Here is a 15,513-nt window from a genome sequence, read left to right as displayed (position 1 = left end):
AGATTTTCCTCCCCCATTTTTTGTATGCAACGTACAAATAAAATTCATCAGAGGAGTCCACTCTTTCTTTTCCAAGCTTACTTTTTCCTCCTTTCCTCAGTTTGATCTTCTGATTCCTTCTAGTCTTTTTGAAGACAAACTGTTCTTTTGCTGTGGCAGGAAATGTATGTCTCTAAGTTCACTCAGTTCTGGATTTTTATTTTTTTTTATTTTATTTTTTTTTACACATTTCTAGAAGTCATTTGTGCCCTACAGAAATGTAACCAGTTTGTCATATGACAGATATTTCTACAGGAATGATAAGCGTTGCAACAAGCATTAGCAAATAAGCCAGAGACATCACTGGTAACAAAGAAAACTTTTTCGTCTAACCTCTTTGTGACAGCAATAGTGTTTTCCCAGCAATGATCATGAAGAAACAAATACCATTTATACCAGGAATTAGCGTTGTTGTCCAGTGCTTTCCTTGGAGATGAATAATTAAACTTAAATCTAGGTTACTAGAAATGCAATCACCAGAAAAGATTAACCACATTAATCTCTGATTTTATTTAATGTGTTCCCTCTCCTGTTTCAAAAGCTTAAAATGTACTGCAAGCAGATCCAAATAACAAAAGCAGCTAATGAAGAACTTTAAGAACTGACAGCTGTAGTAAGCTTTGGCTCAGTGCCTGAAACCCCGGGACATACTGTAGCATTCATTAACAACGCTGTGTTCCCAACTTTACCCAGAGCACAACTGTGCTGTAAGAAAAATACAAAACCAAACCAAAACAATGCAAAATTACCAACATATTTAGGGTCAGCACAAAGACAAAACAATGTGAATGCAGATACCACCTTCACTTTCTAAATTTTCTTCTCTGAATTAGGGAACATCCAGTGCAGCAGAACTGTAAGATCAGCACATACTAATAATGGATGCAATTTAAAAAATGTTTTCTATTGTTATGTATACATGGAAAGGTAGAACATGACTTCATAGCTGGGAAAATGCATATTACCCTTAAAACTGTGGCATGGTTAAAGCAAGAGGGGTGTTTACCAAATATGCTTGCACGCTGTTAGCTGCTGATGCCAGAGGGGAAAGAGAAATCTCCAGTCTGCCACGGCAGTACTTTAAGGACGAGGGAAGAAGGCAGATGGGTCTCTGGGCCCAAGCTGTCTTGCTGAAGAACTTACTGCTGCGGTATTTTTGTACTGAAAAGGCTGGTTACTGGATTTGCTTGATTTGCCATTGGTGGATGCTGCGGTACACCTGTGCATGACCTAAAGAACGCTGGGCTGAAACTGGGCAAGGACAGAGGGAAACAATTTACTATAAATGTTAACTGTTCTCAGTGAATGTGTTAGTGAATTGATTTTAAAAACAGATCTAGGAGGAAAAGTAAAGAAGAAAGTTGATTAAAAGGAACAAAAGCTGTTAAGAGGGAAAGAGAGGACAAAAAACTGAACTAACCTGAGGCAAACGTGGAATATTAACTCTTTTAAAACCTTTTAAGAGATCAGGTTTTAACAAGACTACTCTGTTCAGGAAAAGTACCACCACACTGCAGACAGATGATGATCACTATGTTTTTTCTATGTCATTCATTAACCGTTTCACCTTGCTCTTTTCATTAACTTGAGGATGCACTGACACCCCGGCGCCTGCTGTTCCAAATCATATACGATGTACTTTGCAAATCAGTGACCACTGCAGCAACAGTGTGCAGACTGTACAGCTTATGGCTTTTCTCCCTCCCAGGACCTGCTAAAACATATCCTATGCCCCTAATGTCCGCTTTCCTGTTTCACAGTGTTAGCTTGGTACCAAACTCTTTTCCCCGATCCCAAGCACACCTTGCCTGTGGCCTTCAGCCCCTTTACGGAGAACAGCAGAGGCTCCCTCGCTTCAGCATGAGGTCATGAGCCTTGCCCTGAGGTATCGCTCCTCCCATGGGTCACCTGCAGAAGCTGCTTCTCAAACCCCTCTTCCCTGGACAAATTTCTCATTCCCCTGTTTGAGAACTAGGCCTTGACAGTGTCCATGCTTTTCTTTAACTCACAACTCTTCCCTGCAACATGTGACTTTACCCTGATGGAAAGATATAATTTTTCCTACCTGAGTTTTTTGGGATCACCCTTAGTCACTTTGGAAAAATCAGTACACTGCTTACGATGAAATATTACTGCCACCCTTTCAAGGCTCTGAGACGCAAAGAAAGAAGTGTAGGTTTTTATTCTGCTTTCCCAATTACTCTGCAAATTCTATGTATTGCATTGTTGCCAAATTAAACCACATTTATACGCTTCCCAATTCACTAAGCGAGAGAGATGAATATACAATACACATCAAATAGCGTGTGTCTGTCTTCCGACAAGCCCGATGGCTATTGGAGCAGCACAGTCGCGAGCAGGCTGATCTGATACCTTTCCACCTTTGTCCTCTGAGACAGAAACAACACCTCCTGGCCGGCTGGAAAATTCTGCCGGATTCTGTAGAAATCTGTTTCACGGAACTTTGTCTTTTCTACTTTGTTTTGATTATTTTATTATTCTTTTTGTTCTGAAAACTATTTATTTCACACTATTTTTTGCATGGAACTTGACAAAATAAGTTAATTTCTTATTCCATTTTACCTAAGAAAAGGAAATACAAATCTTATTCACACCAGCGTTGTCTTTCCTGGCTCCTCACAGCAGTGTCAGATTCAGCAAGTGGGGAGAATTCTGAGAATATGTAAAACTTCACTGGATGCAGAGATCAGAGAAATTGTGCCAGTGGTCAGTTCTGATGGCCATGAAAATAAGCCGTGGAGAACTGAAGCAAAAACCTGTTGGGTTTTTTTTCCTTAATTCTTACCTCTCTCACAAAGATCAACACATAATTGACAACAAAGGAGCTGAGTTACACTTCTGTTTAAGGTGTAGTATGTCCTTGACTCTGCATGCTTCCTACTTACTGTTCAGTAAATCTTTCTAACCATAGCTGGACTTCAGGTGCCCAGCAGATACTCTTTGTCCTATTAGCATTTATGCCTCAGGAACTGAGGTATGTAAGGTAACCCATAATTTTGTGCAGACAGCTCTGTCTGCAAAACTACAGAACCTGAAGAACAAAATTCAAAAGCAAGAAAGCTTCAAAACTGAAGTTGCGGGTTTTTTTAATTGTGCATGAAGCCCTGTTAATCCTGTGAGAGTGGCTGCTGCCAAAGCTGACTGTTCTCCCGGAACAGATACTTCACAATGGTAGAAAGTATTTGGCTGAACCTAGCTCCTTCATCTAACAAAAGAAGCTAAAGTGCGGTTTGCAAGGCCCATTGTTACAAAGCTGTCACTTTCCTTGAGCTTTTCTGTGTCTTTTTGGAAAAAGCAGAGCTGGTTATGAGTATTTAAAGAGCTATACGTGTCTTTCCTGAAGACATTTCCCTCAAAGCCCAAGAGCCCAGAACCAGTTTCTTGCGGATTCTTCTCTCAGTTTCTGTAAAAACACTGTGGAAAGGGCACAGCATTTCATACCATTATGATTAAACCACGATGGATTTCAATTTCTGGCTATCAGTGAGAATGTAATTATATACCTTGATCCCTGAATAACTACTGGAACTACTGAGTTGGCTCATCCACTGCACAAGGGCAGTGATTTCAGTGAACTAGCACAGAAGTGACCCATTACCTCCACAGAACAGCCAGAAAAGACTAACCGTGGGCTTGGTTCTGCAAAACACTAAGCAGCCTTCATGGATTATGCTGGAGCCAACAATCAGAGCCAAAGTTGGACAGATTTGGCCCAGGATAACTGTCTTGCTCCTAGTTTATACGTTGAGAAATTGAATCTCAATCAGGCAAAGTGACTGACAAACATGCAAAGTCCATATCAAAAGTGGGACTAACCTCCAGCTCTTGATTGCGAGAGTCTCCTCTAGTCTACTAAACCACAGCTACTATATCATTTAAGTGAATAGAATCCCTTTCCCAGGCTTGTCAGTAAGAGATCCTAATACACTGCTAATGAGCCTCTTTCCCTGTGGGGTCAGAGAAGCCACTTACGGTGGCCCTGTAGAGCATAGAACATAGCACAACCACTGAAAAATACAATTAGATTAAAGGAATTAAGTTTATAACAAGTTTGTGGAAGGATTTTTTTTTTTTTTCATTTTTATCTGTTTCAGAAAGCAATTACATGGAAAGGGTCATTATCCTGAAATCACAGGGAAGAAATCTGATAAATAAGAGTCCACTTACAAAACAACTTCCTCCACCCCACCTCTCATCTACAGTCTGTGGAAATGTATCTTGGCTTTCCAGAACCATGCCAGGTTAGTCCTGACATGGCACAAAAGAAAGGTCAAAGCACAAGAAGTAAAAAAATACACACAGCATTAGCTGTTGCAGAACTGAGATCACATCTTTGACTGAACTTTCTATACTTTCATTGGTTTCCTAGTCATTTCAGCCCAGTTTGCACTGGATGATGGACATCCTATCTACCTGCTAAACTGTGGAAATAAGTGTTTTGGAATCTCTTTTTATCCAAGGCAAACTTTCCAAGGTGGTGCTGCTGACATGGTATTTAGTTTGTGGTTTGAGTGCTTGCTATTTGTTTATTTTGAGTGATACCAGGAAGAAGAGCAAGAAGGGTTTATTTTTATGGTGCAGAAAGACACTCCTGGCATTCCAAAGGGAGGGATTGAAGGGGTGGTCTAGGACTCCACTGATGACTAGCACGTCATCTGTGCTGAGCTCGCAGAGTTTGGGCAGGAGGCAGAGACGATCCTAGCAGCAACCACTGCACTGTGGGGTCATCCCTTTTGCCTTCCCACTGGAGGGGGAGCTTGCTGAATCTGTTGGTTTTGTGTTGGCAGAGAACTCAGATAATATTCCCTGGGTCTTAGGGCGTTCATTAGGAGTTCTCAGTGCCACTGCAGCAAGACAGAAGTTTTTTATGGTGAGTCTTTCTTGCCTTGCTTCTTCCACCTTCATTTACATCTGCACAAAAGGGCATATTCACCCTTGACAGGGATACAGAATTGCACAAGGTTAAAACCAGACCACTGATTAAAGTGACAGTTAAGCGAAGTAATCTGTTTGGGTTTTTCTCTCCCCCTAGAATTACAGAATTTATCTTAAAATAACTTGAAAACTTTCTCTTTCCTCAATCTTCCAATGGGATCAGAATTTTCGTAGATCTACTATACCAAATGAGGAAACCTTGTACTGTCATTGGCCTTTAATCTTTTTATGTCATTAAAGAGGCAGTTCCAATCCCTTCTAAAGGCAGAGAGAAGCTCCCTGAAGCACAAGAAGGCTGAAAGATGTGTAGGTATTTCTGCAGCCTGCTTTAAGAAAATCCCTAAATTTTTAGACAACAAGTATTTACTCCCACTCTCCCTGATCCTGTAACTGAATCCATGTGGGTGGAATCTTGCATCAAAAGTTCTAATGAAGCGCAAAAACATTTTCGGAGACTGAATACAAGTTCAGGAATGTTGAGGATTTCCATTCAAGCACATGGAAGCATGTACAACACAAGTTAAGACAAACCTGCATTTTCTGTATAAGTTTTCTGTTTTTCCAAGAAGTCACACTAAACAGACTGTATGGTCTGGAAGGAATAGATAATTGTTTCTAATATCATTTCTGACAGAGGCCTGATGGATAGCTATGAACATTTTTTGTGTCTGTGACTCCTTTTCTCCACCTTGGAAGAGAATATAGATCCACAGAAGACAAACAATGTAAGTCACACATAATCTTTAAATAAACTTAAATTATATTTTACCAATAACTTATCATAATATTTCCAGGATTTTCTCCTTGTACAGACCAGAACTTGTTACCAAAAGGGGAAACAATAGAGCAATAAGGGGGAAAATTTCAGTAAATTAATTCTTCTCTGTGATAATCTCAAAATAAGCCATCTTCTTTGAGTGCAGTGACAGTAATAAATTAAAAATATTAAAAAGTTTTAAAGTGGGCTGAAAGGCAAAGCACTGGATTTGTCTACGCTGACATTACCAATGTATCTAGGTTCAAACAAGTTGGTCACATAATCAAGACCACTCAGAGCTCAACACAGACAACTTCCCCAACACTTTTCCCTGCCTATCAGGTGGCTTTTGTTGTGCAGTTTGCCCTGTGTCACCATGGCTAGAGAAAGAGTTTGAAGTGCATCTACGCAACATAGCCATCACAGTCTCAACAGTATTGTAGAGATACTTCATATTTAAGGACTAGACATAGTCATATGGAAGTGGATGCACATACACATACACATGTTTTATATACACACAACATATAGCACTCACCGGCCACCAAACCATGCTTCGTCCAGCCAGAAAGAATCCACCTACTGTCCCTCGGTTGGTTGAGTACATAGCCTGGGAAAAAAAAAGAAAGAAAGATTGAATAATATTTTAAGTATAATAGGTAAGCTATACACAGACTAAGAACAAATAGCTAGAATGGAGGGATAAAATATATGGGGAGGGTAAAGTGAAAGAAATAGAGTGGCTAAAAAGAACAAGGTTATGATGAAGAAAATAATACAACTGAGCAATGTTTCTTGTGTGTAGGTCTGCATTAATCATTCAAACTTCATTGCATCACCTTCTGTTACAGTGCGAAATATTACATTAAAATTAAATTTAACCAAAAAAATTATCACTCAAATAAAAGCTCATATGAACACTTAATCAGGGGTGCTATGCCTTTGATTTCAGGCATCAAAAAAGACGGTAAGTTGCAAGTTCATTAACAGAAAGTGTGCAGCTTTTTTACTCAACACTATCCAGCTCCAGCAGATATCTACAAAAATCCATTTTCTTGTTGTGATATCAGCATTGTACCCACTTCTCTCTAAGTTCAAAAAAAGAAGCCAACTAAAATTTCCTTTTCACACACTCATTTTGTATTTGTCAAGGGATGATGGGCTTTAGAGGGAAGCTTCATCCAATTTTCGTTAATGACCCTGATCCAAATATTGGATTCCCACTGTCTGCTCTGATGGACTTTGAACAGGAAAATAAAGAAAGAAGACTTGGGAAAGTTTGCAGGAGGAAATAAATACAATAGATTTACATTTATCTACACATAGCAACTGAATAAGTATTTGTCCAATAAAGAGGACATTGTTGCTGGAAAGAAAGGGTTCCAGGTATTACTCAGCACACAATTGCCTGACAAGCCACAGATCAGCCTTTTTTTGTCGCAGACCTTTAATACAAAGTTCAACTACAACAACAGCCAGACTTCCGTGGCAAAGACCCAGCTCCCTCCCACAAGACATCAAGGTGTTCAGGTATACTGGGGGCTTCAGATTTTTTGCTATGTTTTTGGCATCTACTACCATGATGAAGAGGTAAACAAAAGGTTGTGTCCATTTTGGGTACACCTCAAATTTTTGGTGCTCTTCACAACATTGCCAGGCTGCTTGAAAGGGAAGTTTGTTTTGCAGCTGACTCCTCTGCTCTGTGAAGTGGACCCCTGGGATGCTCCTGGCAAGCACAGGATTACTGAGGGACAATGCCTCCTCTCCACTTGTTAATGCTCAGGTGTTCAGGTCACCAGGAGAGCTTGCCCCAAGGAACCCAAAATTTAGTGACATTCCAGTGTTTAAAGCTTTGTAGCTCACAGTATTGGCCTATTATCTTCAAACACTTTAGCGCTGAGGTTACACCAGTAGGATAGTATCTGCCTTTCTCCATTAGCTGTGAAAGCACTGGGCTTTGTTTTTGGATTAAGTGCTGAGTTTTCCCTTGCAGTCCTCAGCACATTCAGCATTGCCGGGTGCCATGGTCTAGCTTCAGTCAGCAACCAAGCACCACGCAGCCGCTCGCTCACCCTGCCCCCAGTGGGATGGGGAAGAGAATCTGAAGAGCACAAGTAAGAAAACTCGTGGGCTGAGATAAGAAAAGTGTAATAATTGAAATAAAATATAATAACAACAACAACAACAATAACAATAATAATAACTTGTAATGCAAAGGAAAATAACAAGAGAGGGAGATGAGAGAGGAACAAAACCCAGGGGGGGGAAAAAAACAAGGGATGCAACCGCTCACCACCCACTGACCAATGCCCAGCCCGTCCCTGAGCAGCGATCGCTGCCCCCCGGCCAGCTCCCCCCAGTTTCTATACTGAGCATGATGCCATACGGTATGGAATAGCCCTTTGGCCAGTTTGGATCAACTGTCTTGGCTGTGCCCCCTCCCAGCTTCTTGCGCATCTGGCAGAGCATGGGGAGCTGAAAAGCCCTTGACTAGTGTAAACATTGCTTAGCAACAACTAAAACATCAGCGTGTTATCAATGTTATTCTCATCCTAAATCCAAAACACAGCACTATGCCAGTTACTAGGAAGAAAATTAACTCTATCCCAGTCGAAACCAGGACAGCAGGGTAAGGGCAGGAGGCACTGCTGTGCTTAGATCACAAAGAGAAAGTCATCGCCATCACTTGCCACCCCTGAAACTGTTCCTTTCGCATAGTTTCAATGGCCCTGCACCCTGTAGTCAAGGTCCCGCTGGCAAAAAAAAGCCACGATAATGCTGCCGTCAAATGGCACCTACAATCTTGACCCATCTCACTCCTTTGCTGAGAGTGATCTGCAGTCCCTGCTCTGTCACACAGTCACAGCTGCAGTTTTACTGTTACACCACCATACTGCCCTCCCCGCACACTGAATTCACCTCCATTCTTCTCCCTCTAACTCTCTCTTCTCACGATTTCCTATGGCATCACCTCACGCCACCAATTCTCACTGCATTCTCTGTGGTGCTAAACCCCCTCTATCCACCTCTAGCCTGCTTTCTAGTAGAGACCCCAGCTGGCCTGATCTTTACTGATCAGATCTCTTAGCTCCTTCCCCACAGAAACCTCATTATTCCACCTTCCCCACTAGTTCCATTCATCCACCTAAATGGATGCCTCCCCAGATCACCATCCCCTCTCCAGTAAATACCCACATTTTCCCCACCATGCACTTATTAACTATCTCAATTAGGCACCAAAATCTTTATACAATTATACATTTTCATTTACTGAGCAATTGTCCCAGGACCCTATAAACTACCTGCTCATTAAGTAAAAAAAAAAAAAAAAAAAAATCCCAACCTACCCATAGTCCCACTGCCAGGACTACCAAAAAATAGATGACAATAACAGAGATGTCCGCAGGATTGTTGATCCTTATGTTGGATTCCATCCTAGCTGCTCCTCTGGCTTTCTTCTTCTTTCTCTCCTTATATTCTTCTTGCAGAGTTCAGGTTAATGATAAACTGCTGTCATCCCCTACGTCTTATATAATATATAACTTCAGATTCACTTGTCTCCCATGGACACAAGTTGAAGCTGCTGCTGTTCCTCAGAAAACACTTCCTTCCCAAATATTGCTCCTCTGCTACAGGTGCTGCAGATTTCAGAGTTCAATGTCCTTGCCAAAGGTGCTCGGGGTTTTAACATCCACAAAGGAATGAGCACGGAAAGGAGTGGCTTGGCTGCAATAAACCTGCATATTTACTTTTTTTTTTTTTTAAGTGGTTGTACCTGTAAATCTAGTCATGGAAGATGTCGTTCTTTTGGATGATGATGATAAGCAATTATGTGTGAGGAGTGACCTGACACCTGGGGAAAACCCAGGGGTCCAGGAGCTGGGACACCCTCTGCGTCATCTCTCAACTCAGCAGCATTACTCAATGGAGAAACAGCCCTGTATTTCTGGGAAGGAGACAACCTGAAGCTGCTTACATCTCTCACATGAATACAGGTAAAGATGCATGTGAACCACAAGACTCAGATCCAGGAGCTTACTGTGCTGAATTTCAGGGTGTTTAGACCGTGGTGTTGGTTCTCTCTATTGTAGCTAATCAGCTTCACATTCAAATAAGTTCAAAGTTCAGAGCTTGGGTCTGCTCTCCCTTTATTTGTTCCTCTGACTTCAGAATCAAGCTAAGCAAAATAACTGGTCCCAAAGATGTAGAACACACTGATTATAGACAGATCTGCACAGCTCTTAATAAGGAAGCTTCCCCAAACAATGCCTGTGATCCTCTGTTTGAGCTAGAGGAGGTCAGACAAATCCAGGATATTTAGAACAAGAGACACAGGTGCCAGGCACATTTCTGGGCTCTGAGGATATCTGAAAGTCCTATTCTCTGCATGATACTAGGGAATCATTATTCATTTACAGCTGACTAGGCTGCCTTTTGGGAGTAAAATGATACCCTGAAGTTACACTGAGCAGAACAAGCAGTACAGTACCTAGAAATCACAGCAGGTTTGACTGATCTTGCAGCGGTTATTTCCTCTGGAGTTGAAATTGAGGTCTGGTGCTCTGCTCATCAGCAATGAATTTTTCTTAGGTAAACTACCCTTTGGTAAATGTAGCTAATAAAAAGCATCAAAGTTTAAGAAGCTGTATTAAACTGTGATTACCTACAAGAATAAAATAAAAACCTCACTATTGTTTGAACACCTATACTCTTATAAAGCAGTCCTGTTCTCTCATAGTTTAGGCATCTCTCCCAAAACACATTCTTCAGTTTGTCCTACAGGACTGTGAAATGTTAGCTTTAAATCCAACAGAGAAAAAATTAACCCTGGAACCTGCTGAGCATCCAAAATTCCCATTAGCTACAACCTTTCCTGCTGTGTATTTCAGAGGAAAATAAAAGACTTATTTACTAACCTTAATTATCAGGAAACAGTTTGCCTAAGATAGGCTGTAGATGGCACTTCTTTACAAAGATTGACGTAGATTCCTATGGGTCCTTGCAACTAACAAAAAGTTCGGTTTTCATGAATTCCATTTCTGCGTCAGTCTACAGAGGTAAAGCAAAGAAAACATTAGACAGGAACTTATTTACTATAATGTATCTTGTGTTCTCATCCAGACCTCTGCAAAAAAGAGCTCAGAGGCTAAGAAACACTACAGCCTCCTTGTCCACAGCTCCTAGTGTGGCCACACCAACAAGACTCCAAGGTTTGAAACAGTAATGGAGAATCAGTATCTAAAGAATAATAATCATGCAATTCCTATCTTTTATATACACTGGAAGCAAACTTAATTGTGTTTTCTCTCTGAATGCCACAAACCCAAACCAAACATTCTCTACAAGATTGTCAAAAAGGGGAGGCAGCTTTGTCTAGGCTCTTAATATCTCATCTCCGCATCCTCATATCTGCAGTCCAAAGAGAAACCTAGAAGCATTATACTCAGCAGATTGTTAGTGTACTAAATTAATCACTTCATTAATTGACTGCATAGAAATGGTCTCTGAAAGGTCAGCCAAGTTTCCAGATTTGAAAAAGGCTGAACCTACCTTTGTATTAAAGCTTTCGAAGATGTGAAGAGTGAACTTCGCATCAGGAGGCAATGATAACGCTCAGCTAGCAATGTGCTTCCAGTGCGTGCTCTCATCATCCTGAAGTGTCTGGTCAAGCAAGTAGAGGGCTCCAATACTAAACAAAATGACAAATAATTTGATATATTGAGGAAACTTCTCTACTCTTTCCTGTGAGCCACACCAATTCATTGAAGCAAGAGAGATTTTAACGGGGGTGAGAAAAACAATTAGTCTAAGTAGCATAACACAGTGACTGTGATCCATGTCTACAATGATTGCTCCTTTCTGGATCAAGTCTGATAACATTTAGCTTATCATGAGTATGTCTGTTCTTACCTGAATAGACAAAACAGGCAATGGACAAAAGCACAAACAGCTACAGAACGGTGTAGTAACTTGTTCAAAATCACACACCAGATTACTGGTGGACACCAAACAGAATTGTGTCATGGATTTGCATACCCAACTATAAAACAGCAAGGGCTGACAGAGGCACCTCTGTCAGGCACAGGGCAGGTACATGAACTATGCAGACGCTGCAATTGCTCTGTTGTCATTAGAGAATGGGGCTGTAGCACAGAAAATTTGAGAATTATAGCCCTTGCTGCCACTTAGCCTAGTCTCTTAAAAACTTGTAAATCTTCCTCCTGAAGATGGCAAATGATAAAATAAATAGTAAAACAAACAAACTACAAACAAAGAGAAAGATGCATTAATATGCAAACTACCTCCCACAGAGGAACTACTCTAATCTTTTCTCTGACATTCCTCCAAGCTTCTTCATAAAGCAAGCAGATTTATTTTTGGGATGCTCTTCAGAAATGCTAATTTATAGACAGCATCCTTTGTACAATTAACAAAGGACACAAACAGACAAAAATTTGCTGTTATTTTACTTGCAGAAGGCTATAACCTACATTGGTAAAGTCCCTCCCCTCCTTTGCTGGTTTCCTAGCCACATAGTATGAACTTAGTGAGAAAAGAGATCGTATTTGCAAGCGGACAAAATAGAAATTCAAAGGCTCTCAAGAAAAGTTTTCCTAAGATGGTCCTAATAATAGGGGACCATCTTAGGGTCCCCTGTTAGAGACTGGAGGCAGAGGATGAGGAATGGCAGTTACAGTAGGAGACTGGAGGATGATTTAGCACCTTTTCTTTGATGCCACAAGTCCTTTTTCTCTGTGCAATCTTGCTTAAGTGAGCAAAACTTGGGTCTCATTAGAAGAATTAGTCACAGAAGGATGACAAAAATGCTGGAAACTAAAAAGTGGAATCCATAGAAGAGGAATTACTAAAAGAAAAAAAGATCCAAACTCCAGTAGGTATGATGTAGATAGAAGAAAAAATCAGTAGGAAAACAGGTGCCTTCCTAAAAGGTTATCAGAAAAAAAGTAAGGTCATTCTATTCTTATTCACTTAGAGGATCAGAAAAATGAACACTATTTCTAGACTAATTTTCTAATTAGTATCTCTACAGAGGAGAAATATCAGAGGACATAAAAATAGGTTTATATGCAGGTAGACCAACAGAATTGAAGCAAGTAAATATATTAAGTTCTTCAGCAACTGATTAAATTATCTCAGCGTAATCACTAAGTATGCCCAGCCCTGCAGTATCTAAGCATTGCCAATGTTATATAAACAACAGTCCAAGGACTGTACTCTTCCTACAAGATAGGCTAAGACAGCAAATAAGGTAACTTGAATTTATTTTTGTTTTATTAATGTTTTATTCCTTCTTATAATTCAGGAGATTAATAGGGGAGGACTCATGGTAAGAAATTGGTTTGAAATTTCCATTGGAACTAATAAAGTTGAATAGCAGATGAACAAATACTCCCCAAAACCAATGCAGACTGTCACCAGATTTAGCCACGTGACAGCGGGGCAGATTGTTCCCCACAAGCAACTTCTTAATTGAGTAGTATTCTCATTAAAATAGAAGTATGATTATTATCTCATAGACTATATAACACACAACATATTTATTATCCTCATGATCTAATCCACCATGTTTTGTATATGTTAGAGGCTTGCTAATCCTTCTTGGGAGCTTCCTACTTTTCCCCTAAAACAATGTTTCCAGAAAAATATTATTTAGAGATCGATACATGCTGATTTGCCACTTCTACTACAGCTGAAATTAAATAATAGAAGGAATTATCCAGAGTGGCTGCATAATCATGATCACAACGCTCACAAATATTTTTGCCGCTCATGTTTCAGAGATGCTTTAGGGAAAATAATCTCTCCACTGCGTAAGATACAGGAGAGAAAAGAACAGCAGATGAGCTGCTAATGCCCCTTCCACTGAAATAATTCTCCAGTTTTTCAGGGGACCTAATGAAAACCCTAGTTGCTCATCCTCTATTTTGCTCAAAATAAATGTAATCACTCTTGAACCATGGATAGCCTCAGCCCTTGTGGATATGTTTTGATTGCCCTACAGCAATAAGCAGCAACAAATATATTGTTATTATTTATTATATTTGACAGGTTAATTTGATTAAAGAAATCTAAGTGGAGGAGGGAAAAATCATAATCTACTAATGTAATAGCCTAATGTATATGTCCAATTTGCTCTACGGGGTCCCAGGGGCTCTTCAGTTAAGCCTCTTGTTTGCAGTGTTTGGTTGGAAAATTAAATGAGGAAAAAATCTGAATAATACTGTACAAAATACAATATGAAGCTTCTGGAAAACCAGTAAGAACAGAAAACATTGTTGGAGAGAGCCCAGGGGAAACATTCTTTAAGGAATCTGGGCTGAAAGAGATAGTATTCGCATTTGGCACAAACACTTTTTTGCTATTGGAGCAATGAATTGATCGGGAACAGTGAGATGTGGGAATCCCTGGTCAGGATAAAAGTGAAAAGAATTACCTGGAAACAATTCCCCATTAGGGGCAAGGAAAAGCTAACAAACAAACAAAAAAACCCCAACCAACAATGAAAAAGATCATACACAGATTACAGTTGAAAAAAAAGAGAGAAATGGAAATAATGAACATGAAGAGTGTAAAAAATATACTAAAATTATCTGAAAATAAAAGTATTGATAAATTACCAGATACATTTGTGCAGAGGTATTTTTTGGCCAGACTTTGAGTTCTGACAGAATCTAGAACAGAACAAAGGACACAAGCATCATTTTGGCATGAAATGGAGATCCCTTCTAAAGTGAGATCTTATTGATCTGCCAACTTATAAAATCTCAAAAAAAAAAAAATTGTTCTATAGTTTCAATCTTTTTAATCAACTTAACACTAACTATTGAAGTTATTACAAAACTACTACTTTTGGCATTAAGGCAGTAGCCTGCATCTATTTCCAGAAGAAACGGTAGCCTAGTCTGGTATCTAAAAAAGTCTGTAAACTTTCCTGGCAGATATGGAAAGTAGTCTAGTCATGAGCTATGTATCCTGAACTAAAAGAACACATGATATAAACTAATGACATATTTTTCTTACTTTAGTAATCATTGAGTGCAAGACAGGGACAGAACTTGAAAACTTCATAAAATGCTATGATCACAGGAATCATCGTAACTGTATATCACATCTCAAGATTCTTGTACCTCTAATTGAACTCCTAGGAGAACATGAATGGAAGGAACATCGCGTCGACTGCTAGAGTGAAGCAATAAGACAATGCCAAAGCAACCACGCCCTTCCTGTTAAAAGATGCATCCCTCAATTTCTAAAATCTGTGGAAATCAGAACTTAAAATGTTAATTAAACTATAATCCAGAATGGCATGAGAGGCTCATGGCTAAGCACAGCAAAAGCTGAATAGCTTACTAGCTGTAACAAAGTTATCACTCATTCACATTCAAAGCTCTGATTTAGATATTGCTTCACTATACATGTTTTTGCTAGCATAATATTTTTATTCCAACCATAATTTTAATGACTGTACATATCTGATTAAAACTACATCTGGTCATGAGTTTTATAGCTAGTCTGGTGAACAATCAAATTCAAGTAGCTACATACATTCTGTTTAAGATACTTCATGAAGCCCTCGATACTGTGCCAAGTGTCAGCCACAGCAAAACTTTGTGACTACTAAAACCGAATCCTCAATATACATGAATTTTATAATTTTATTTGCACTGCCAAAATAGATGTGAAGATTTATAAAATGAATTTAATAATAAACATTCATCATTTAAATCTCCCCCATAATC

General features: G+C 39.6%; 1 protein-coding gene across 3 annotated transcripts in view; it reads right to left on the bottom strand.

Annotated features, from left to right (window-relative positions):
* The window catches only part of SLC5A1 (solute carrier family 5 member 1), a 50,648-nt gene that overhangs the window by 19,713 nt on the left and 15,422 nt on the right, over positions 1–15,513 (bottom strand). The window contains exons 1-5 of one of the 3 annotated variants that reach the window (XM_072879820.1): positions 14,902–15,254; positions 14,392–14,445; positions 11,303–11,441; positions 10,669–10,801; positions 6,291–6,362 (exon numbers count right to left, since the gene is read on the bottom strand). In XM_072879820.1, coding sequence (XP_072735921.1) covers positions 6,291–6,359 — 69 coding nt within the window. In that variant the 5' untranslated portion in view covers positions 6,360–6,362; positions 10,669–10,801; positions 11,303–11,441; positions 14,392–14,445; positions 14,902–15,254. Of the gene's footprint in view, positions 1–6,290; positions 6,363–10,668; positions 10,802–11,302; positions 11,442–14,391; positions 14,446–14,901; positions 15,255–15,513 lie in introns of those variants that run through there. The other 2 variants (XM_072879818.1, XM_072879819.1) reach the window with 2 other exon arrangements.

Source organism: Ciconia boyciana, chromosome 15 (assembly GCF_034638445.1).
Source record: "Ciconia boyciana chromosome 15, ASM3463844v1, whole genome shotgun sequence".
Classification (NCBI taxonomy): Eukaryota; Metazoa; Chordata; class Aves; order Ciconiiformes; family Ciconiidae; genus Ciconia; species Ciconia boyciana.
Note: the sequence above shows the minus strand (reverse complement) of the source record. Positions and strands in the feature narration are given on the sequence as shown.